The 26,389-nt window shown below is 34.3% G+C and overlaps 3 protein-coding genes across 3 annotated transcripts; all 3 read right to left on the minus strand.

Annotated features, from left to right (window-relative positions):
• Positions 1 to 4,240: 4,240 nt before the first annotated feature.
• LOC110427663 (uncharacterized) lies at positions 4,241 to 5,230 on the minus strand. The gene has a single exon (XM_021443212.2). The coding sequence runs from the start codon at positions 4,892 to 4,894 to the stop codon at positions 4,406 to 4,408; it is 489 nt and encodes a 162-aa protein (XP_021298887.1). The 5' UTR covers positions 4,895 to 5,230; the 3' UTR covers positions 4,241 to 4,405.
• Positions 5,231 to 5,641: 411 nt separating this feature from the next.
• On the minus strand, positions 5,642 to 13,995 carry LOC110427630 (LEAF RUST 10 DISEASE-RESISTANCE LOCUS RECEPTOR-LIKE PROTEIN KINASE-like 1.1). The gene is made up of 4 exons (XM_021443168.2): positions 12,974 to 13,995; positions 7,365 to 7,397; positions 6,999 to 7,259; positions 5,642 to 6,852 (listed from the first exon to the last, which is right to left on the minus strand). The coding sequence occupies exons 1-4, from the start codon at positions 13,731 to 13,733 to the stop codon at positions 5,876 to 5,878; spliced, it is 2,031 nt and encodes a 676-aa protein (XP_021298843.1). The 5' UTR covers positions 13,734 to 13,995; the 3' UTR covers positions 5,642 to 5,875.
• On the minus strand, positions 7,404 to 12,930 carry LOC110427631 (LEAF RUST 10 DISEASE-RESISTANCE LOCUS RECEPTOR-LIKE PROTEIN KINASE-like 1.1). Its single transcript, XM_021443169.2, has one exon. The coding sequence runs from the start codon at positions 8,429 to 8,431 to the stop codon at positions 7,547 to 7,549; it is 885 nt and encodes a 294-aa protein (XP_021298844.1). The 5' UTR covers positions 8,432 to 12,930; the 3' UTR covers positions 7,404 to 7,546.
• Positions 13,996 to 26,389: the final 12,394 nt, after the last annotated feature.

Consider the following 26,389-nt stretch of genomic DNA (forward strand, 5'->3'; position numbering starts at 1 on the left):
GAAAATGGAATTATCATGAAGATGTTGCACTTATTTTAGCTTTGATTGATTTGCATAATATAAGAAAATACAATGCTAACACTAGTTTTAGAGGGGGGTTATTTAATGGAACTTGAAAATATGCTTGCAACAAAATTACCAAATGCAACTTGAAGGCGATGCCCCATATAGAGTATAGAATAAAGACTTTGAAAAAAAAATGGACTATTATATATGATATGGTGCAAAGGACACAGACTAGTAGATTTGGGTGAGATGATCAAAGGTACATGGTTGTTGATGATGATTCTGTATGGGAATCATACATATAGGTAAGTTTTTGGTTTGAACTTATTTAAGTATTTTCATGTTAGTTTCTTAATAATAATATAACTAATAGCCATTATTTTGTTTTTGTTATTAGAGTCACAAAGAGGCTAGCCTTTTTAAAAGAAAGAGTTTTCCTTTCTTCAATAAGCTTAGTCTTATTTGTGTAAGAGATTATGCAACAGGAAAAGATGCACAATCTGCAACATATATACTTGAAGAAATATAGGAATGTAATGATACAATAAATGAGGAAACTGAAGGTGAAAACCTAATTGGATATAGTTTTGACGATGAGGATTTCTCCAATATTCAACCTCAAACATCAGCTCCTAGAAGTGAAACTACTTCAGTAACGAAGAGGAAAAGGCCAAATGAGATGGGTGATCCCATTACATCTGAATCAATTATTATTGCTGCCACGATATTAAGTGAAAAAATAAAAAAAAGGTTGGAATTGAGCTTAGCAAGAGTGTTGGGGCAAAGGTGAACATCCAACAAAAGGCTTAAGAGTTGGATAGAATTTTAAGTCTAGTAGAGGGATTGACAGCGAGGGAAAAGGTTCTTGCTTCAATTAAACTTCATGAATCTTCAACTCTTATGTTTGTGTTTTTTAGTATTGCTCTTAACCAAAGACTTCAATGGCTGAGGACATTTCTTACTGACTGTTGAGCTTGGATGGCTCTAAAACTTTTTATGAAGGTAAGTTCTTGATATTGTAACTTTTGGCACTTGGTTTTATGCATGTTGTAAGTTAGTGTAATAGGATGAATGTTCATCCATTACTTTCAAAGTCAGTATATTTTTGTAAACTAGACCTTGGCTTTTGATTATATGTAATAATATTCTCATCTACAGGGTATTTATAGTATGACAAGGCTCTTTCATTCTCTATTTATTTCCATGCTAATATGCAATAGTTATGCTTGTAAATTGTCATTTTGTTGCCATAGATGGAATGCTTATCTAAATTGAAAGACATGTTATTTCTCTCTTTGGCTTTTATGTTTCCTCAGCCCACCACATGCTTGGTTCAAAGAAATGATTTTCTTTTTTTTTTTGAAAGGTAATATGATTTTCTATTTAACATAACAAAAGACATAACTTCTTTTTCTTAAGAAAAAAATGGAAGACCATCTTTCTAATTTCAAAGATATGATTTTCTATTTAATATATCAAAAAACATGATTTTTTATTTCTAATAGTTTTTTATTTCAAAGATAGATTCCACAGATCTATCGATAAATGCTTTTCACTTCGGTTTTCATTAATTTCATATGGCTATCTATCGATAAATTCCACGAATCTATCAATAGTTTCCAGATATCTCTGCTTTACAAAGTTCTTAAGTGGTCATCTATTCATAGTTAAGGGAAGCTATTGATAGATGTTCATCCAACTTGTTTTCTCGAGTTTTCTATCTTGCATCTATTGATAGTTTTTGTTTTTTTTGAAAAATGCATCTATTGATAGAAGAAGAATATCTATTGATAGATCAAGCCTGGTTTCCTGATTTTCACTTCTCTAAGTCTCCAAATTCACTTCTAAGGCCTCCAATTCATTTTCCATCCAATATCCACATCTCAAACATTCATGTAACTCAAAATTCATTAATCATAAACTTAAATATATGATCAAATCTTGATCAAAGTATCAAACTTTAAGATTGACCAAATATATTCTCAAAAATTTGCTTAAGTATCAATAGGCATACTTCCATGTACTCAACATTTTTAATCTATCATTGAAAGTTCCTAAGACACAATATATTTCATAAATCATTCTCAATTAATTTAGTTTACATCGAAAATTGAAAGTATTACAACGCATTAAATTAATTTGGTAAAATAATTTCTTAATCGGATTAAGTGAATGCATATCTCGAATACCATATCTCTTGTTTAAAGAGACCGGAATCAAACTTTTTCTCCACAAATCAAAAAAAAAAAAAAAGAACTGGCAGGATTGAGAATCTGATGGTAGGAGCAATTTGTGCTTTGTAACCAAATGGTCCTGAAGAACGGCGAATTCCAGGCTTATCATTACCAAAAGTTGAAGTTGACGCTCCATTCTTAAGCAGTGGGACACGTTGGAGGTGATAGATTGTAGCCTGTTTAACACTAAACCATTCTTCTAACTTATATCTCTGTAAGCTTCATTGACGGTGAGAGGTTGAGTATCCCAGCAAGCTAATGTTTGCAAGGGCCACGCCCACCTGTTTGCTGGATTCTTCTTGTTGCTTTGCGTAGGAAACCAGCCATTAGGAATCTGCCGCTCAACCAAGACAATAAACTGTCAAGTTGATAACCTAGGTATGTATTCTTTATTTGATAATAATTCATATTATCAATTATAATTTAATATTCTTTATTAATGACTTTTTTAAAAACAATCTTGTTATTTTTAAAAAAAATTTATTATATTAAAGTTTGCTTTGAGAAACATCTTATAAATGCACTTTTGTTAGGAAAATAAACTCTATCAAATGATTTTCAATTGTTATACTTTCATTTTTATCAAATTTTTTGTTATTATCATGAAAAATTTATCAAAATAGAAAATTTGTCCGAAAAAACTTAAAATATATGCTTTTATTTTTTTTAATAAAATCTATCAGAATAGAGAGTTTGTATTGAAAAATTTGATTTATATGCTTTTGTTTATTACAAAATTAAGTTTTCTTTATGATTTTAGGTTACTATTGACTCATCCGCATCAAACACTTTGTTATTCTCGCTTAAAACCTATTAAAATCGAGTTTCACCATGAAAAATGTGAAACAGGTATTTCCATTGATACAAAACAACATCTTATAGTGATTTGGCATAAAAAAAAAAACTTGATTATTATCCTAAAAGACTTATCCAAATAATAAATTTACATTGAAAAACATGTAATAGATATTTTTGTTTTACATAAAATTAAATATTCTTTATGATTTTACATATTTATCATAGACGTTACTCACTGTGCTCAATTTAAAAAAAAATTATGTTTGAAGCATGAAAAAATTTGCATTATATATATAGCAATTTAATATTCTTTATTCTTTAAATGGAAAAAATTCATGCCACTACACAGTGTGTTGATTTTTGGTTCTAGTTATAGTAGAGTATACAAAATACAAATCCTAATTCCTAATATGTCAAACACAAACGCCCCCAATTAGCACCATAACTCATGCCCTTGTATATAAAACTCTCAATCCTTTTTTTTTTAATGGTATGTATTCCTCTAGATTTAAAATCCATCTTTCTCAAAAACAAAAATACTCCCTATCATTGCGTTGCCCATCAAATTTTTAACATGTCAATTAGTAAATTACCCACAATATTGCATTTTAAGCATGCAATTCAATAATAAATATATATTATTTAATTAAAGAATTGAGTTTGATATTTTCTTCACCAAAAAGTAGTAGAAAAAAGAACTAACACGAGTATGTGCAAATTTTGAGGATGGTAATACAAAGGCATATTGAAAATTTTAAGTAATAATAAAGAAAAAGAAAAAAGAAAATGTTGGGATCGAGAGGTATCCATCCATGATAATATGCGACTTTTTTGAGATTGGTCCATCCCATGATGAGTGCACCATGGCCGCTCTATCTTTCCACGAGATATCAAAAGCATTCAACATTCCAAATTCCCAAAAGCATTTGAATAATTCGGTTCTTTTGGTGAAAAGAAGAATAAAGTTAAAATAATAATAATATATTTAATTTATTAATTAATATATAATTTTTTCCAAAAAAAAATTTTATAAGCCAATGGCGGATGCCCGTCAGCTTAGAACAAAAGGAGAAAAAGGTTTCAATTATGTTGCTAAAAGAAAAACGAAGCAATAATGATAGATTAAAATTTTTGTAATTTATCAAGTAAGTAGGAAAGTAATATGTATTGAATTTTTAAAAAGTAAAATGTTATGGATCTCATTTAATCGCAAAATGTTTTGAATTATTTCGTAAAAATTCAGTCTTACATCACTCTTTGGATATTAAAAAAAGAAGAAATAGAAAACTAGAAAGGAAATTTTTAAAAAACAAAAAAGAAGAAAAAATAATTTCATTAGAAATTTCGACAAATTAAATATCTCAAAATTACTCAGGGATGGTCCCGAGCATGGGACGCCAAGCCCTCCTTAATAGCATCCTATGCCTGAACCCGATCCAACCGGCCCTCGGCGAACCCGGTTCACCTCCCAGTGCATTAAGGCCACCAAGTTTCGACGCCAAATCAACTTCACTTTTCCCGCCATATTTCTCCTTGACGACTTGGCCTTCATCATCATCATCATCTTCTTCTTCTTCTGCTAACGTCGGTGATGATACAAATAAATCCTTTAAAGTGCGACCGCTCAAATCCTTGTCGCCCTTCTTTTTCTCAGGTAAGTTGCCGACGAAACTCGGTGGATACGACATTTCTCGACAGGTTGATGATTTGCGGCTACTGGTTCTGGTGAGAAGCATTCGCAGGGTGGTTTTAGGTCGACGGAAATTGACCAGGGGACTCGTCCTTGGACTTCTTGTTGGACTCTGGGTGACGCCGCATTGTGTTGCGAATAGCTTGAATTTCTGCAACGTCGCCATCTTTTGTTCTTTTGTTTTTATTTTTGTTTGTTAGGTTTCCCTCTCTACGTTTCTCTGCTGATGGAGAAATTTAAGTGAAGTGAATAGGAGGATTTGGAATTTGAAACTTGGCAAAATGATTGTGAGGTGATTTCCGTTTTGTATTGGTTGCTTCAAAGCAAGAGAAAAGAATCTATGAGGGAGTTTCTATGTTCCTTTTTTGCTTTGTGTTTCTTCTTTTTTCCAGTGTCAAAAGTGGACTCTTTGAATGGAATTTTCTTTTGTCTTGGAAGAGATGAAAAGCAATGCCCTGGGCATAGAGAAACAGCGTGTTGGGTGCATTTTCCAAGAAAATTCCAAAATCATACAACTGTAGGCGAGCTTGAAAAGTCTTTATTGACCTTCCCTTCCCTTCCAGAAAGAACAGAACCAATATCCTAGTGGTATCACAGTCAAGAGTTCGTCTGTTCAATGGTGTGAGCATGTTGAATTTCAGAACATGCCATTTTGGTCTCTGGATGTGTAATGATTACAGTATCACTAATATATAAAAATGTTGTTGTCCCTGCCGTGTTCTATATGTTTGGAGCATTATTAGGAACACGGCTTTTACATCTGTAGCCATTGACATTTGCAATCATTTGTTCAAATTTAGAGTTGACCAGTGCTCAGAGTACCTGAACCTAGTTGAGAATGAATTCTTATGAAATGCATTTTGCTTTGCCCATCACATTTAGAGCAGGATTCCACAAGCATGATCTCGATGAACGTTATAGCATAATATTATGGGGTGCAGAAAGCAGGAAGCCAGATATAAGATCTGCAGTATATGAACATTATAGCATAATAATAATGATTGCTCCATTTACTATGTACATTCCCTCAAGAAAAGCAAATGAGGAGAACAATGAAAATCTTTTACCCTCTATTTGCAGTTGGCAGTGAGACCTGAATGAAATTTCATTCTCTACCTCGAAATTTAAACCAGAATGGTCTAGAAACTTATCCACTGGCATCAGGTGTAGTACTCCGACTAGCCCATTTATCTGTCACAGAAATTGGTGAAGGTGGCGGTCGGATATTCTTCAACAATACACTATGGTCACCGTTTGGTGGTGAAGGAGGCTGCTGTACACCCCCTGGCACCTCATTGTCTGTGTACTCCTCCTCCTGCACATTCTCCAACCTGTAATCTTCACTCTGTATCCTCTGTAGTTCCTCCAAAACCTCTTCCATTGAAGGACGCATTTCTTTCTCTTGTTGCAGACATCGAAAAGCCAGCTCTGCAACTGAAGTTGTCATCCTTGTAACGTCTTCATCTGATTTATACCCGAGATTAGGGTCAATCAACTCATCAAATGCACACTTTTGAATCTTGTTTATTGCTAAATTAGCCAAATTAATCTCATGCCTATGCCTGGTGATATCAACAGCAGGCATTGATGAGATGAGTTCAATAAGAACAACTCCAAAACTATAGACATCACTCTTTCCAGTAAGCTGGTAACATTGGTGATATTCTGGATCAACATAGCCAGGGGTCCCTTGTGGAGCAGTTGAGATATGGGTAACATCATGGGGGAACAACCGTGAAAGCCCAAAATCTGCTACTTTGACGGAAAAATTATCATCCAGGAGAATGTTGTTAGTTTTAACATCACGGTGTACGATATCCGAGGCATGGAGATAAGCTAATGCACTTGCAGTTTCTATGGCAATACTCATGCGTACGGGCCATGTGAGTAAACCGGACTGTGCACGATCGCCATGAAGATGATCAGCAACGGTGCCATTAGGAATGAATTCATAAACAAGGAGGAGATCCCGGCTGCGGCGTGAAGTGCAACCATAAAGAGAGACCAGATTTTTGTGGCGCAAGCGAATTAAGATTTCAACTTCATTAATGAACTGTTCCAGTCGTCTATAATTGTGCTGGTAGAGTCGCTTGATTGCAACTTCTCGCCCATCTCGGAGTTTCCCTAGTTCAAAACAGAGAGAGAGAGAGTCCATATATCAAGCTTTTGGTTATCTACAGTTATTTATACTGTTGCTTAGCAGCTGTCTGATTCATATGGGTGACCGCTACAAATCTCAATGGTAAAGTATATGCAATTGATTCTCTTACCATGGTATACAGTCCCAAAACCTCCATCTCCAAGTTCTTTCTCATCGTCAAAATTATTTGTAGCTTCCACAAGTTCCCTATAGGTGAAGATGAGGAGCCCAAAGCCGACAGTATTGCTGCTTTCCAGGTCTGATTTTGAAGAGGGACTGGATAAAGCGTTTCCTCTGAGAAAGTTTGAAGAAGCATATTTGTGTTTGTATCGATACCGGAAGACATAGATGGACAAGAGCAGTATTATTAGAGTGACTGGGCATCCAATTCCTACAGCCAAATAATGAGGGTGGTCAATTTTGGATTGACAACCACGATGTATCCATAAGATGTAAAGAAATTCTTCTGAAATAATCAGCAATAGAGAGAGATTACCAAGTCCCAGCTTCAATCCCAAAGTTTTATTCCCTGCAATCGAAATTACGAAGTCAGCTTTTACCCAAAAAAGAAGAAGAAAAAGAAGGCAAGTCATAACATAACCATTTACTTTTTTTTTTTTTTTTGTTTAGACAAATCACTGCGAGAAACTAGTTTAAGCTTCTCGAAAGGAAAAACCTTTATGGGTCAGGTAAACATCTCTCAGGAGAGAACAACTGGATTGTCGCTTGATGTGCAATCAAGGAAAAACAGGAAAAAATGCAGCAGCCTCTGCAATGCGAAGAGGCAACAAGAAGTGCAGTACATAAATTTTCACATATACCTTTACTACAGTGAAATCTTTGCTTCTTAGCTAGACATTCACCGCCTCTGGAATGACACTTCTTACACCAATGGGATACTCTAACTCGGACAGATACGTTGGGAGTCAACATGTGAAACAAGTGATTGTTAAGTTGGGAATTTTCCTTCAGGGGATTCTTGTCGGGTGGAAGATTGGTAGAAGGGAGCTGAATAATTGGACAATTACAAAGGCTTGACATATTGTCCGGTGGCTCTGGCATTCCCTGCGGATTCGGTTGCCTATAGTATACAGTGGAATTCTTGCATTCAGTGTAACTTAGTTTTTTTAGAAAACTAGGATTCAAAGGGCTATTGCATTTACACAAGGTTAGGTTGGGAACGATTTCGAAAGTGACATGTGGTAGATTGGGAAAACTCAAATTCTTCAAGGATTCACAATCCTTGGTTTCTAGCCGCTTCGCGAGCACTTCGTCATAAATGGTGATGGTGCCAGCTTGGGAGATTGAATTAACTTGATACCATCGCTCTCCCCGTTGTAGCTGGACCTTCTGAATGATTCCCTGACAATCGTCAACTACAAACAACCCACATTCAGTGCGATTCCTTTGAGTATAGGGGAATCTAATCTCTCCAAGTTTTCCGCAGGGAAAGGGTGGGCAATCAGGGTGATAGGGGTAACTGTTTTCTTCTTCAGCACCAGCAAAGTGAAGAAGAACAAACGGCGAGAGAACAATCAAAACCAACAAGGATACAGCTGCCATCCGAAGATACCCCAATGAAGAATAGAAACAGAGCCAAATTCTCTCACTTGAGAACAAATAGCCAAACCAACCTAAAACCCTTGGCTCGTTCTTGCAGGGTCAGCTTCTCTTATTATATAATGCATATACACGTTAAAAACACCGTATCGAATTGAACAGCGGAAATAGACGACTTGACGAAACAGGATTGAAAGACAAGGAAAGTGGGATTAGGGCATCCACGTATATTAAATTACACATGTAATGTGCATAGGGAAGCCTTTTTTGATTGGTGGGTGTGTACAATTCGGTCAATCTCCTCTCCACTGACCAGCAGTTCAGCACTGGAAAGACCTGGCTTATGAGTTTGAAACGTCCAGGGAGTATAGATGATAGCTGAGAGATCTCAAAGTCGCCCGCTATATGGTGCTTAGCAACAATTACAGTTAATGACAAGATAAAGAGGTAAAATAGCTACAGAGACTTAAGACTCATTTTTGGATGGGGAAAATTTAAAAATAACTAAATAAATGGCGTGAAAGAGAGAAAAGTATAAGGCATCTCTGAGAGAAGAAAAAGAGGGAAGAGTCAGATTGCAGCCCACAAACAAACAGACAAGTCAACCTTGTGGAAATGGTCATTTCTCAAGGTCGAAAAGCACGTTGAATTTCCCACCATTATTACTTTACTTGATTTTTCCATCTCAGTGACGACTTTTGAGAGGAGCAGGGAACGGGGTAGAAAGAAAAATAAACGTTTTCAAGTGTCTCCATGGCGGGTTCGTCGTCCTTAACAAGTTAGTCGTGATTTTTGCAGCGGTTTGCAGGACTTTTTGCTTCCCTCTCATCCCACTTAGCCATCCTCCTTTCCTACTTCTCCAGGGTGTCCCAGAGCATGGCGGAGTCAGGGTTAACACCCATTGACGGAGCAGGATTCAAAGCCAAGATACAGAGGTCTGTAAATAAAGGTGATGCTACCTAAATATTGTCAACCTAGTTGTCAATTTAGTGTTAATTCGAAATTTTCTCCGTTCTGACTTGACCTAGAGCTGAGAGGGACACTGAATCTTAAGAAAAGAACAGTTGAAAACAAAGAAACGACTGAGAGTATGAACCCTTTGAACAAAGAGTTCATGGGCTGATTGAATTGAAAGTTTCTTCCGGACTCTACACTACTTTCTAGACAACAAAACACAAGCTACAGTTTTGTATAATAAAATCAATAGAAATATTATCGAATACATCTTTTTCAAAATATATCTCCAAAAAATCATTTATTCACTCATTATTCATTCTATATAAGACTTGAATTTTTCAAAAAAAGAGAGCCAGAAATGCAACAGAAAATCAAAAAAAGAATATATTACTGCAAGTCTCAAAAGGAAAGAAAAAATAATTTAAATTTTAAATCTTTTAATAAAATTTTAATTTATAAAAAAATATTTTATCTTTCCATATAATATATAAATTACTTCTCCATAAATCTGCTTCGACTTGAAATTTTTGACCCATTTCCTATAAAATTGTAAAAAAATTAATAAATTTATTAATTAATGAAATTTAATAAACTTCAATAAAAATCGTATAAAAATTTTTTTTTGAGTAATGAGTGATGCAATGTGACACCACTCTCTTCTAAAGTGGGTCCGCCAGGAGTGCGCATGAATGTCTAACATAGAGAGACAAATCTAGAGATGTTAGCTAGATTCAGAGTATGTTCGAAAGGACTATGTTCGTTTCAGAGTATGCTAGCTAGATCCTAGATTTGAGGCAGAAGGTCTCTGAGAAAAAGAGAAGAGAGATCTACTACTCCGTTGAATGATGTCCTACTTTTCTAGTGAGTGTAAACTGCCTTAATCTTGGACTATTTTGGGCACAAAACAAGAAGAAGCAAAGCAATTTTTGGCCGCCATGGCATTGTTGCAACCCTGGAATGAGGTCCATCAGGGCAGAGACAGGCGGTAGATCCCTCATCGAATCCACAATGGGCACCACTTCTTTGGCACTTAGCACAATCATATCCATTCGTCCAGTTGAGAGTAAATCCATCGTTCAACAATTGTTGGTAGTCAACACTTGTTTTTGTTTGATTATTTTCCCTCTCAAACTGAACAGGTGAAGCAACTAAGCTAACAGGATGTTGTTCAAATTCAAGCCCTCATCCCAATGGACTAATGCAACCTAAGAATTATACATCACACTGAAGGCACATCTGATTCTAGTTTTTGTATAATTAACTCGGAAGGAGTCTGTGGCGGATCAAAGCAGAAATTGTTAAGAGGAGCAAAGCAGGCAGTGCTATTCACCTTTAAATTCACTAGTCCAAGGTCGGATTCTCATAAGAGATACCTTGAATGAGAAAGCGACCACCGGAGGTCTTATAGATAGGTTTAACATTCTCACAACCTATTTTCAAAGCCTGGATGACCCCAATTATAGTCTGCTCCAGCACCGTCAATATAGCATGGATAGCTTATGTCTAGATCATTACCACCACTACTACAGCTTCAAATTTTGATCATTCCACCAGGAGTGACTCTTACAGGAAGATGATGATAAAGATTTCAATCAAAATATACAAGAATATTTTGAGCAAGTTGTGCAAACCTATCTGAGGAACTGGTTAAGAAACAAGACTAACAGAATACTATGGGCACCTAGGACAGATCTATGATCAACACTGATCACCTTTGAAATTTTCAATTGATTTTTCTGGGTGCGTAGTTTGACTTGATTTTGCATTCTTCCTCAAATTGATTTAGGTAATAATCTCTCACCCTCTTCAGTTGGGTTCAAAGGGTAATTTAATATATATATTTAAAGATCACATTATACTTGGTTCTGCACTTGTAAAACCTATACTTTATTGCTATGAAGTAAACTACAACACTACATCAGGTTGCAGAACTTATAAGCTAAATGCTAATAATTGTCCTCTGTGACAAAAGCAAGGGTAAAGTTCCTTGCCTGGTCTTCAGGATCATGCCTCTGCATACGTAAAGGTTGTTTAACTAATTTAAATGTAGGTAGCTCATTGATGCAATTCAGGGTAATATATTAATCCCTTGTTTTATATTTTATTATAGTCTTTGATCAACCAGATTAAGACGTGAATAGACTTTAGAGTTTAAAACATATATGATAATCTCCCACAAAAATCTTAAGGAGTCCAGTCAACAATCATCATTAATTAAAAAAAACAAAAAGAGGATTGTGGGGTTTCCTCTGGAACTAGAAGTAAATGCTGAAACAATTGGCAAAATCCTTACAAGGTCCAACAAGGATGTATTTAAGCACCTTAACTACATTGCCTGGTGCGGTTGGCAGAGGTTTTCTCACACTGAAATCAGTAGGAAGCTGGCCAATTAAAATTTGTGTTGCAGCCAAATGGCAAATCAAGTTGTTTGTCTAAGAAGGAAGGCATTAAACCCTACAGGGTTAAGACTGTCTTTTGGCTGCACTTAATTACTGGTACATGGCTTTTAGTTTTTGACCAACAATCTGTTCATTTTGCAAATGACCCTGCAAGAAAAGGGGCTACAACACAAGGCCTATCTCTACAAGCTTGCAAATTTTAACTGCATCTACATCTTATGCAGCAGTTGGCCTGATGTATCTTCACTTGTACCAACCTACTTCGATTTCAATCAGAACCAACCACTGGAAATTATCCTACCCAAACCTCAATCAACATATGTCAACTAGAATTCTTCTGTTACTACCAAGTTGTGTGATCTGTCCTACCCCAAGGACCAAATCTGAGCTTGAGAGATTCAATCATCTCTTCATGGCCATCGGGGACATTCTTGAGTTGGATGGATTGAAGCAATTTGACGATTTGCACCGGAAAAGGACAAGAAAAGAACAATCAAACAATGGTGTGGCGCATCGGGTAACTCGGTAATGCCGTTAAACGGTGGAGCTCCAGAGAGGACCCAAATATCATACTATGTCTTCTCTTTAACCAATTTCAGTCGCAAACCCAATACAAAAATCCAAAAGAGTATTACTTCCATATGGTTCGAAGCGGATTTTTGTTGTGGATTAAGTACTAGTGTTATCTAACTGGATACCAAATTTGAAACTATCCAACAAGTAGAAGATGGTTTTGTAATTTGAGAACTACCGAAAAAAAGGGCTAGCCTTGTGTGAACCAGGGGAGAGAAAAAGCAGTGATAAATACATCATATGCAAGGTTTGGTAACTAAACCGCTGTGTGCCCATTATAATGACTAATTCGCCTTAGTACTCAGATTCATGTATCCTCCCATCACTTTTTACTTTCTTATCCACAAAGTTTGAAATTAAATGTCGTCCATGTCGTATCCACCTAATAACTCCTGATTTTGATTGAGTGGGGCTAGAAACAGAAGATTAAGCAGCCAGAGAAGAACCTTACCCTTTCGGACGAAAGGTGGGCCAATGAACAGAGCATGGCATATCAATTATCAATGGCAGCTCTTCATACAGAGAAGATAGAGAATTCCCAAGACGACGGAAAAGGTTTCTTCTTTGAATTGTTTAAACTATGCATTAACAAGAAGAGAGAGAGAGAGATGCATACCAGGACGACAGTGCCAAGCGTGAGGTCTATCAGGGCAAAAGCACTTGAAATGGTAGGTACTATAATCAAATCCACACTTGCCCCCACTCGCCTCACAAATGCTACAGTTGCTCGCTATCCACTTCAGCACAAACCCTCTATTCAGCATATTTTCAACGCCTCGCTCTCCTTCATAAAAAGCCACAGGCGCCACCACCGTTTTTTGACAATACTTTGAAGCAGAATTCAGCTTAGGATCATTATTGAACAGTACCAACGTTGCATTAGTTTCATCTTCAGCAGAACAATAAACCTTGTACTGCGAAAGTTCCCAGGTCGATGGCCTGGTTAAGTTGCAATTGAAGAGCAAAAATATTTCTGTTTGGTTTGGCGGCAGAGAAAGCCGGTCTTCTGGAATGGATATGTTTGGGATTGAATGGCTGCAAACGGAATCTCTATAGAAAGCAACAGCTTTTGACACGCGAAAAGATTGGTTCTGATAAAAGATATCATGGATGGTATAGTCGCCATCAGGCAAGCTAAGGATTGGGTCTCTGCTGTTTCTGCAGGAGATATTGAATCCGGGATAACCACATCTACGGTCCTGGATGAAGAATGGGAACTTTATGTTATGCCTACCACAAGTACTTGGCTCGCTGCAGACTGTGAAGTTCTTGTCCACAGCTAAAGCGTTTCTTGCCAGGAAAAAGGAACTGAAGATAAAGAAGTGTATCACTGGAAACAGAGTTGATGAAAGGTTAAACAAATGGATCTGATTCATTTGGGGATCTTGATGGTCTGGAAGAGAGAGATGGTGGGGAAGAAGATGAATAGATTACTAGGAATATTATTATATACGAGATACAGAGGCTGTGGATGGAATTATGTTACTGTGAGACACGAGCTTTGACTTGGTCTATCGCGTCTTTGTGTCTGACACTTACTGGAAGAGTTGTCCATATTATCTGCTTCATATCTTGGACTGTTGAATTTAACGCAATTGCCTAATTGGGGCCACCTTCCGAAAGTTGCACAAGTTGACCAACCTATTGTTGTCCTTTTGCCTTTACACTTTGCAGAAGGTTGATTATATTATTTTACAACGGAGTTTTCATTTTCTGTAGAAGATTTAACAGTTTCACATCAAGCATGTAACCATCCACTACATTTGGGAAATTCTTCTTCTTAGATCAAAGCAGGAAAAACGTCTTCAGTAGCTCACCGTTGCCATTTTATTAATACACGTGCAAATTTTGCTACTACTTCATTTCATTGATTGTTCTCCAATCACTAGCCAACCCATGGCTTTCCTTTTCTATTTCATGACAATGAGACAAGTCGTAAACCTTCGGTTATAACAAATTTAAGTTTTAATTATATTTCTTTAAATAGTATATATATATATATTTATATAATCAAATTTTAAAAAATATGCTTATTTAAATATTTATAGGTATTTCTTTTATATTTAGTAATAATATAAAAAATATAACCTTTGATAATGTATACAATCTTTATAATTATATTATCAAATAAATTTTTAATAGCACATTTGAGAAATGTGCAGCCCTAAGTCTAATTTGTTTAAATGCTCAAACTCTTGCCTCATAAATTACCAACTTGACTTGATTTTCAGATTGTTAAATTGAATGCTGATTAAATGCTAAGAACCTTTTCATGATAGGACATAGCACAAACAGTTTTGACTTTAGGATCATTGATGTACACTAAAATCTCAATAAATTAATATTCAATAAATTAATAATTTCGATTAAATAATATTTTTGATCGATCTCAATTTGAGATCAAGTTAATAAATTGATAATTCGTTAAATTTATAAAATAATATATTTAAAAAAATACATAGATCTTACTTGATATATAAATTAATAATCTTCTTATACATCAAAATTATATATATACATGACTCAATTGTGAATCTTTGTAAAACATAACTCCAATGTTATTTGTTTCTTCTTGAAATTGATTCCCTCCTTGGACCTCATCTCTAACTTTTCTTAATGTATTATGAGGCTTTGGTATAGTGTTCTCAAATTGCAAGAGAAACTTATGCCATGTCATTGTTGTTTTGAATGCATCTTTGTATGATACAGGCTTTAGTACAGAAGTATCATCTTCAACTTCATCTTCTTTGTCATTTTTCATAATGTTCTCAATAATTTACTCATCACAAATAATGATATTCATAATTTGGTTATTAGGTAATTTTCATATAATCATAATACACAATACATATATTAAGTACAATGTTTTAGGAAAAAAATAAAGTTGATAAATTAATTTTTTATTAATTAATATATAAATTAATAAATTATTAATTTATCAATGAAATAATATCTTAATTAATTAATTAATTTTCATGATTCAAGGGTATTAATTTATATAAGTTTTGTTGTATTCCATATTCTTCTCAATCAATTAAATAAATCAAAACAAAATAACCATACCTTGCCTTTCAATAATTAGTATGTGCCAGGTTTTGATGTCATTAGTAATATAGTAAATCAATTATCTAAGACAGTTTAATTTGAGTTATTAAGATAATGGCACCAACTTTAGAAAATGCATGTAAGAATATATTTAATTATTTAATTTGCTAAAACTGTACTCCCACAAAATGGAGGTGACAATTGTTTATGTTGAAATTTTCCAAAACCTCATCACATAATTTTACCAATTTAGGAAAATTCAAATAAGTCTTTATTCTTGTATTACATTTAATCAAGCTCATATACTTTTATTTTGACATATCATATTAGATGATAAGGTGGCATATTGATGTGGTATGATGACATGGTTATATGGCACTTTTCATCATCCATATTAGAGCATGTGGGTATAAAATGACAAATGAGATTTTGACTAATTGTAATTAATCAACTATTAGTTATAAGACCTTATTTAATCCAAAATAAAAGTAAAGGAGGCTTGGTTGAACAGAATAAAAGAATAATAATTTATTTGAATATTCTTAAATAGTTTAAGAGAGAAAAGAAAAAAAAGAAAAGATCGAAAATCTAAGAAACAAAGAAGGAGAGCTAAGAGGTAAATCCAAATTAGAAACTATTTAACTTTTGGGATTACACCCATGATAGTCTTGCCTATCTAATCAAGTTTATCAAAAGATAAGAATATACCATGTCTTTCTCTTGGTAAATTAAGTTACCAAGATAATTAGATGATAATTATATATCAGGTTTATCTAGTAATTAAAAGGTATTAGATTATTTGATAAAAAGGATTCTATAAATCAGTTTAAAAGTTTTTCACCAAAAGACAATCGAAGTTTGCTAGAAAAAATTAACATGAAAATAGAAACTCCACCATCCTTAGAGAAAAACCATTCTCCATCCATTGCCAAGATGAGGTTTCTACGTTGCGAAAATTGGGGTCACTGTTCACATTTGTAGTTGTTTCCCACAACTACTTTTTTTTCTTTGGAAATTTAGGCTCATAAAATGTCTAAAATCCAAAATTTGAAATCACCTAGTTTTAGTTTCTCTAGTGAAATGCTCATCCATGGAACATGGGCAAACACTAAAGCTTTACCCAAGATCTCTCTCATGGAAGAAATGGCATCTATGCTTTTAAAAATACAGGTCCTAAAACTGCCCTTTTTGCTCTAAATACGCTATAAATATTCCACATGTTGTAATGAAACTTGAAAGCTGTGGAAGTCAAATTTTGTACCACTCGTTTAATATATGCTACATAAGTGCCAAAAGCACTACTGACATCTTTATGCTTTGGCACTGAGGAGGAAGAAGCACAATGATTAAGATCATTATCAAGAACAACCTCAACATTAGGAATAGCTTCAACATCATCAGTAAAAACCCTTAGCTTGAGTAACTTGTGAAGCAAGAACAATCTTAGTTTAAAAAATATTTAGAACATTAGCTAGAGCTAAAGTAGCATTTTGATATTTTTTCTAGCTAATTTGAGTATGAGAGGCAAAAATAGCATTCGAATCGATGAAATTGTTAAAGCAGTCTATTAATGCATTTTATGCTATAGAAGATATAACAGCACCTTTAACCTCAACCTCATCGACATTAATATAATCGTCATCTGACTTTTCACTACATTCAAAGTCACATGATTCTTCCTTAGTTTCAACTCCATAAGTCTTGTCTTCTTCAATCAAGTTGACTTCTATTCTTGTAATTGATTCTCTCTAAAAATATAAAAGAACTAAATGAAGAAATGAATGCAGTAAAAAAAAACAAGAATTTAAAGGTAAACTTATTCCTAGATACACATCTTTCTCTTTTGTTCAGTGAGTAAAAGCAAAAAGAACAAAAAGTGCTTTTGCTCTTCCTTTATTTTTTTCTTCATTTGCATTTTTCTTCTTTTTAAGAAGAATCAGGCAAAAGGATATGTTGTTGTTACTAACGTGAGGAGTTTAAAGATGAGCTTTGAAATTAGCTAATGGCATAAAACAAGATCTCCATCTCTCAAGGCACTTTTTCTAGTGAGCAAACCATTTAGAACTATAAATACCAACTGTATCAAAAGCTGGGAGAATACAACTGTTAAGCTTCTCTATATAGAGTTGAAGTCCTACCATGAAAAATAAGAAACACAAGAAAAAAATTTGATTAGTAAAGAAAGGTCAAGCAAAATTAGTTGGTCATACCTAAATTAGTGCCCCACTTTATAAGGTGAATACACTTCGACGGAGAATGAGTCTTTATCCTCACTTAGAGTAGCACTTTCAATCATAGAAGGCAATTCAGAATTATGAACCTTGCATAAAAGATAACTCATCATGAGCTCATTCTTCCTAACTGTAGTGGGTGGTGATCATAATAAATCCCAAGAATCCCATATACATTATTAGGTTACACATAAGGTTTGGGATTGAATTCTTTTGTTGTATTTATTTGTAGAACCCTGATTTTATATGTAAGGGTAAAATGGTTAATTTACTTGGTGAACTGAAGAGAGAACCTTATCTTGAGCTCAAATTATGAGAAATTAACTTTAGAGATGCTAAAAGGAGTGAGAGGGGACATTTGAAAGGCAAAAGGAGTAGAGAAATCAAAAGACAAGGCTTAAAAACCATTTTGCCTCAAAAGAATTGGCATTCACAAGCTTAAAAAAACCTTAGAAGGGCATTCTACATGAGCTTATTCTTTTTTACTGTAATGGGTGGCGGTCATAATAAATCCCAAGAATACCAAATCCATTATTATGTTGCTCATAAGGTTTGGGATTGAATTTTTTTATCACATCTAACCATAGAACCCTAAATTTATATGAAAGGTTAAAATGGTGAATGTACTTTATGAGATAGAGAGATAACCTTATCTTGAGCTCAAATTGTGAGGAATTAACTTTAGAGATACTAAAATGAGTGAGAGGGGACATTTGAAGGGTAAGAGAACATGATAAATCAAGGGACAAGGCTTAAAATCCATTTTGCCTTAGAAAGATCGACACCTTAAATAAGAAAGGCCGATCCCTATAAACTTAAAACCCTATAAGGGCATTCTACTAGGTAGAGATCTATGCCCTTAAAAAATGGTCAATCTCAAGGGTTTAAAGGGTGAACTTTGTCCCATTCACCTAACCATTCATTTATTCTCATTTTCTGCTTTCTCAACTTCAACTCTCCAAAACATTTTCCTTTTAGCTCTCACTTCCTCCTACCCACATCTAGAGCTTTAGAATTGAAAAAAAGGGTGCGTTGGTTATTTTGAGCCATTGTCTTTAACTTAATTGGTTCATAATTTTCTTTCCCTATGGTTATAACTTGTTTTCTCTCTTTCTTGGTTAAGGACGTTAGTGAAAAACTACTTCAAATTACTCACCAAGGTAAGGACATAAAGTTTTAACATTGTTAAGGAGTTAGAATGGAAGTCTTGGCTTGTTAGCTTTAAAATTTGAAAATTCATCTTTACTTAACTAGTTTTGAAGTATAAGGTCTAAAGGAATTTAAGTGAATTATGATTGTTTTAGGTACCTTTAAGGCTCCAAGAATCAATTCAAAGCTAGGTGTGTTAGATTAATTATGGAAGTAGGAAGTCTTAACTCAAGGTGAATGGATTGCATTAAAACTTATTTTTTATATAATGATGCATAAATCGTATCCTGTAAATTCATTTAGTTGCATGTGAAACTTGTGGTGAAATTTTCCATTGGACATGTATGGTGTGTGTGTGTGTGTGTATGAAATTGTATTAAAATGATTTAAAGTTTATGGGACAAGTACTTGATTGAAACCTTGTTTGATACTGAATTATGGATACAATCTCGATTGTGGATGGCATATGCAAGGTGAAAGGTACATGAACGTGGTTATTGTGGATAGCATGTCTAAGGTGAAGGATACATGACTATGATTATTATGGATGACACGTGTGAGGTGAAAGGCACATGATCGTTGTTATTAAAGAACGACATATGTTAGGTGAGGGGTATATGTCAGTTGTTCTTGTCAGTAGCATGTCTAAGCTGAAGGGCACATGATTGTGTTTTCCCTGATAGTGGTGTCATTGATGACTATGTTTAGTCATGGTGTGTGTGTAGAGGTAGGGCACATAATTGTGGGGTTGATGACGAGATTGTTCATGTTATCGATGATGTTCATATTAAAACTCTTTTCATTTATAGTGTATGTGACAACTGAGAAGGTTGCTTCCTGTACTTAACTGGTTTAGATTTGAGTATCCAAAGTAAAAGAATGCTTGGTGAGATATTTGACGAGTTAAATTGCGATCCACTCTTTTAGATGTGTTAACATTGATGATTTGACAATGTTATAACTTATGAACAAGCTTATGATGAAGGGAGACAGATTCCATTTTCTTGAATTAAGTTTGGAGTTCCAAAGAACCTAGGAATGGCATTCTATAAAAATATGATCAACCTCAAGGGTTAAAGGTTTGATCTCTGTTGTTTAATAGCTAAATATGGAATATTCCATTTTGTAGGGATCAAACCCCAACATAGGGAAAGGCGATCCCTAGATTTTAGTAACCTTTCCAAGGCATTCGCTTTTTGTAAGGTTAACCCCTCAAGGGGAAAAGTCAATCCCTATAGGACAGAACTTACAGGATAAGTTCTTTGAACCAGGGATCGACCCCTAGAGGTTGAAAGGTCAACCTTTTTGCACCAGAATTGAGTATTTGTATTCTTTTGAATGTCATTTAAGGGCCAATGGTTGGCACTCCCTTCTTAGACTTCCGAGGAAGTTCTTGTACATTACAAATGCATCTAATTGATATGTGTTGTATCGTCATTCATGCTTTAAATGGAAATGAAGTTTTGAAATGAAAAGCATAATTTACAAACTAATGCATGGCATCATTACAACTTATACTTAGCTTGTTCTAATTTTACATTATCCATTACTCACATTTTCAAAACTCATGCTTTTGGTTTTTAGATACATGAATAGATCGGACACCATTTGCGAAGGGATCCCCAAGTCTATGGAGAGGTATGTTTTTCGGTTAACCACGAAGCCTACTTGAGTTTTGCTACGTTCCACTGATGAGTCTCCTCTTGGTCATGTGCATGAGTGTCGAGTTACACTCTTTTGTGTTGTACCCAAGTATGGCAATGTACAGTGATGCATGTGACATGATGAATGGCCTGAAGGCCCACATAAGAACTTGAGGGCTCATATCAGATAATATATGTTTGGCATGCATATATATATATGTGAGGGTCGATTGAGTTCAGTGTTTATGGTATACATAAGTACACTTGTAAATGTGGTTAATGAAATCTGCGGACTTTTGATTATGGTTGAGATAGATTGTGTACAAGTGTACTAGATGAGTAAGGCTTGCTTGGATTAAAGAATGATAGTCTCCTTAGTCCTCGCATCAATCATGGTTTGGGAGGGGGTTGTGACACTATCACTCTTTGAGGTCCAATTATGCCATTTTCAAGCTCTGTAATTATTCTTGGATAAAAGATTTTTCATAGAAGAAGATGCAAAAAGATATACATTAGGCATAAGAGTTTAAGTACTAAACCTTTACCATAGACAAATCTGAATGAAGGAAATATCCACATAAGTTAAAATTTATGTAGTGCCCAATTGATTATATAGTTTTGAGTTGATACAAGTATAACCTCTTTTGTAGAGATCTTAAATATAGTGGAGTAAGAGGAAAATTTGTTCAATTATCAAACTTTATTGCCAAAGGAAGGACTATTGAAGAGATCCCATCATCTTCGGTAATACATGTTGATCCAACCACAACAATAATAAAGCTACTAGCTCATGCTCATGGTTTGGGTATTTAAAAGGCTCACTCTCAACTCCCTTAATGTTGAACTTATTATAAAATAGCTTTACCCAATTAGAAAATAGTGCAACCTTCAAAATTTTACTCAAATTTTTTAGTAGATCAAGAAACAATTCTCAAGCACACTCCTCATCTTCAAAAGTTCAATAGAGTAAAAATCATTCTTCCTCTTACAAGGAAGTTTTAAAAGAATACACATATCCTGCTTGTAATATTAGTATGAGAAAAAGTGCTTCACCTTACAACAATAGCACGCTATACATCCATTTTTTTTTCTTTTTACAGATGTTAAATTTTGTAACACCCCCAATTTTTGATATGAACTAAGTTAATTGAGAATGATTTAGAAATATATTATGCCTTAAGGACTTTGATGATATGTTAAGTATGCCAAGTGTGTGGGAGTATGCATAACAACACTTAGGCAAATTTTTAAGAAAATATGCAATAGATCTTATAGCTTGAGGGTTTGATTTGAATTTGATGTTATATTTGAAGATATATGTACAAGAAATATGAGTTTTAATGGTTATGTGAATTGTGATTAAAAAAATAATGATTTTAGGGTGTTAAACTTGGATTTTTGGGAGTTTGAAAAGTTGAAAATTTGCCTACAGGGGAAAATGTATTGATACATTCCTCAATGTGGTAGGATGAACAGGGGATTTTCTATCAATACATTTAATAATGTATTGATATATTTGAATAAGGATGAACATCTATACACTGTCCAAATATATTGATAGATTTGAAACAAAGAGCATTCAAGGGGAAAAGTATCAATAGATTTCCCTTATGTATTGATACATTTAGGGTATTAAGCATTTTGCCTAATTTCTATCGACATATTGCCCAATGCATTGAGAGATTTAGTCGAAACATGTGCAAATGTATCGATGCATTCTCAAATGTATGGATACATTATTGGGTATTGGCAAAAATAAAAAAAGGTTTCGAGCTGTTTGCCCATTTAAAAACAAAAAACCCTATTCTCTCTCTAACCTTTCGAAACCTTAACCTCCCAAACAACTTTTGGAGCCATTTGAAATGGATTGGATCTTGGAAAACTCCTCTAAAGGCAAGATTACATAATTTTTTACTAATTGATTTTCAATTTAATAGGTTAATAACCAAGAAATTTCAGCTTTGGTGAGTCCCCCTTGATTTGTTAGAATTTGGACCTTAGATTTGAGCAATCCAGCTTTTAAGGTATGGGTTTAGCTCATTGTTGAAGGATTTGAGCTTTTCTAATGGATTGCTAAAAATTTAGTTATTTTTGAAAAGTTAAAGAATATTTGAAAGCTAGGAAATAATTATTAATTTGATGTTCTGATGCGTTTTAAGGGGGAAATTGAGACTATTGACGCCTTTGTGAGTTGGAGGATGGTTGGAGGCTAGAAGTTGAGCTTGACTAGGAGAGTGCCTCCGATTGTCAGTGTGAATGGGTTAATTTAAAATGCATGTGATGCATGGCGCCTTGTTAAAGACGCTGCCATGGTACTAGAATAAAAATTTGCATACACACACACACACACACACATATATATATAATTGCCTAGATGAATGTGCCTAGGCTAGAGAATGAAAATATATGTGATTATGTGTTGTGTTGTGTGTATTACTTCTAGCCATATAGTGACCTATGTCTTGTGAGCCTATACTAGGAAGTCTAAAGGATATGATAAACATCTAGGAGTAAATTACTCAAGAAGAATGATTCTTGGAGAGTTGAAATATTTGATGCCTTAGAGATTTAAGGGAATTTAGAACCACATCAAGCTTATAAATGCTTGAAGGTCACTAAATGTGATTTAAAATTTGATGTAGACACATGAGATTTCGAAGGCACGATGGCCTCATTTATGGATTTGTATTCCATCTGAGGGGTGAATTTCAGATGTTGATTTGATTTGAGGTTGAATGGAGTCTTTTTTCCTGTGACTTTGTTTTGTGCTTGTAGGGATGGTGGCAAGTAGTGATGGTGGTACTACTCCTACTTACGATTCCTGCTTGCAGTGCTTTGATGCCATCCATTAAGATTACTTCGAATGATGACTTTGTTATGATGCCACCCGTCTGAGAATACTTCAAGTGATGTCGTTGAGAGATTACTCCTGCTTATGATTACTTCGAATGATGACTTTGTTGAGAGATTACTTAGAACAATGACTTTGATTTTCCTTATGTTGCTTCGGCACATGCATGATTTGATTCTCCACTAGCTACTTAACCTTGAGCATAATTTGACTCTGCCAGTTAGTCACTGTGCATGATTTGATGATGTCCAGGGAGGACCACTTTAAGATTGTGATTTGAACCATGATGTGACATAGCCTCAGAGAGGTAGAGATATTTGATTTGATATGATACCTCAGCAACAAAAGTGTGCCTAAGGAGTTAATACTGAAATGGCTTTGAGGACGAGGCTGATTAGATATACGATAAGTGTGGAGTTTTCTCAAAGATGACTAATATACCCTTGATATTGGAGATGCTTGTTAGAGCACTTTATTAGCACTGATAATGCTATATATATATGTATATATGCTTTAATTATATGCACCCCTCACTAAGTAATAATGACTAACCTATGTTTGTACCATGTGTAGATAAATAGGCCGTTATGCAGTGCATGGCAAGGGTTGTCCATTGATAGACCAATTTTGGCATTAGTAAGTCTCCATCATGATATGTCCATTCCATTAAGTCTGTCATGAGCTTTTGCTTTATATCCAATTTAGTTGTGTATGTAGGCACAATGTGGAATTTAAATTTGTGTAAGGGTTGTTAAGTACGAACCCGCCTTGATGGCCAATATATGGCCTTATGAACATTGTATACAATTTTATATATGAATTATATGCTAAGGGGCAATGCTTGTATATTTGAAATTTAATATTTATGAATATGTGGACTCCCTTGGCTATATGAGTATGATTTGGAATGCAAAGGCTCGCTCAGGTCTTGCAAGCTTCACTTGCCAAGCTCATGCATTAGTCACGACACCCTAAGTTTGAGTCATGACAAATTTAGAAGTAACCTATATAACATCAAACTCTTCTATAGTTCGGAGAATTTTTTACATAAGCAAGATTCTTTAACACTTAATTTACCCACTCATTCCATCCACGAAGTAATTAAGAATTAAAGTTAAATTTAGTAATGAAAAGTGAAAAGTCACCACGGTCAAATTTAAACTTTAGAATTGATCGCCCTAGTATAAAAATTCATTTATAATGAGGTGCTTCAAAGCATATGCAATTCGAACCATATCAAACAAGTTTTGAAGGATGTTTATCAACCTATCCAACATAGACTTCTTCCCAAAAATGATCTTATTCCCTTTCTGTAATAACTTTGTCTTCCTACTTTTCAAAAACAAGAAGAACTTCACCAGTTTTTCCTACTCAAATCTTTTTGGGAGGAAAAACTGGTGAAGCACCTTTTATGTGCAGTGATCTTTTTTCTTGTTGCAATAAAAGCAACCCTATCAAGTTCACCACAGTGGATTTTCGGAGTGAAATGCATTTTAAGCATAAAGGAAGAAAGAAAAGGAAGTTGGTGGATAAACAAAAAAAATGAGATAAGTATACATATGTAATAATATTTTTGTTAGCATAAATATTAGTTTAAAAAATTATAAAAACAGTTTTAAAAAAATGGCATGCATGCAACAAGTACTGCGTGCAGGAAAAGGACTTATGCATAGCAAGTAACATGCGCTGGAAAAGGATTCATGCCGTGTGCAAGTGCTACCATGTACGCAAAAATTTCCACGTGCAGGTGATCTTTACATGCATGAGACTTGTTTTGCATTCAATAATTCATAAACAAAAAAAAAAAACAAAAGGAGGGCTATGTAGAAAGAAAAACAAATTTCTATTTTAGAAAAAAACTCTTTTAATAGGAAAATTTTGTTTTAATTTTCAATAAAAAAATTCATGAAGGGAACACAAAAAGAAATATTAAAAAAAAGTAAAAGGATTTAGGTCTTAATGATTTTGGATCAAAAGAGAATAATTTAAAACTTTTCTTATGATCATATCTAATAAAAAAGGGAAAGAAAAAAAGAAGGAAAACTTACTTGTTCAAAAGATTCACAAAAAAAAGCCATTATTTTGCTCTAAATTTTGCTTTACTTTGAATGCCATAAAGAAAACAACTACTTTACTCTAAATACTACATTAGTTTAAACAAAAAAAATTTCATAAAAAATATATTTTATAGAGCATAGAAAATTAAAGTTTTCATGCAAAAAATTAACTTTTCTTTTACAATTTGTTTTTGAAATTGCAATGCTTGTCATTTCATTCAACAATAAGAGAAAGACCTTACACCAAGCCTGATGTAACTTTTTCCTCCAATAATACATTCCACATTAACAAAAACAAAAGCGTGCTAATCCATTTTAGCACAAGACTAACACATATGGGCTATAATTGGAACATCATCACAGAAGTCTCCAGAGCATTCACAGTTCCAAAACTCATATATCACAAAAAACTCATAAGACAGGCATGGGAAAAAAAATCCCAACATGATCATATCTCATACACAGTAGCATAAACATGTTACCTTAGATATGTGGTTTAATAGATACCTAACTATGAACCATCAGTAGTTTGTTTTCTCGCTGCATGCCAACATTTGCCAATTTGTTTGTAAGGTTATTTGTGTAACTTGGAGTATACAAAACAGACCAATTTTGCAACCTTTTTTTAACTCTATTGATGGCACTCTTATACTACTCAATCTCCATGGAGTTTGCTCGGGATTGTTCCACCACAACACAATGTTTGCAAGGTCAAATTTGACAATAAGACCATACAATTGGCTCTACGTTGATATAGCTAAGAGATTGAAAGCTTCCTTAATTGCTAGTAATTTAGCCCTATTAACATCTATAATCCCAACTAACTGGGAGAACAGGATCTTCACATAGCCATTCTCGTTCCTCAATGCTCCTCTCATCCCAATTTTTTTTTCTTTTATAATTAATTTACTTTTATCTTGAAAATCTTATTTTATCTTATGCATGGAAATTATATTATTATGTAATCAATCTATTATTACATAAGATATTGACATGACACATTACATAAGATATTATCATGTTATTGTCTAAACTATATATACCACATTAGTGTAC

Source organism: Theobroma umbraticum, unplaced genomic scaffold, assembly GCF_002168275.2.
Source record: "Theobroma umbraticum cultivar Fairchild unplaced genomic scaffold, ASM216827v3 scaffold_2.0, whole genome shotgun sequence".
NCBI lineage: Eukaryota > Viridiplantae > Streptophyta > Magnoliopsida > Malvales > Malvaceae > Theobroma > Theobroma umbraticum.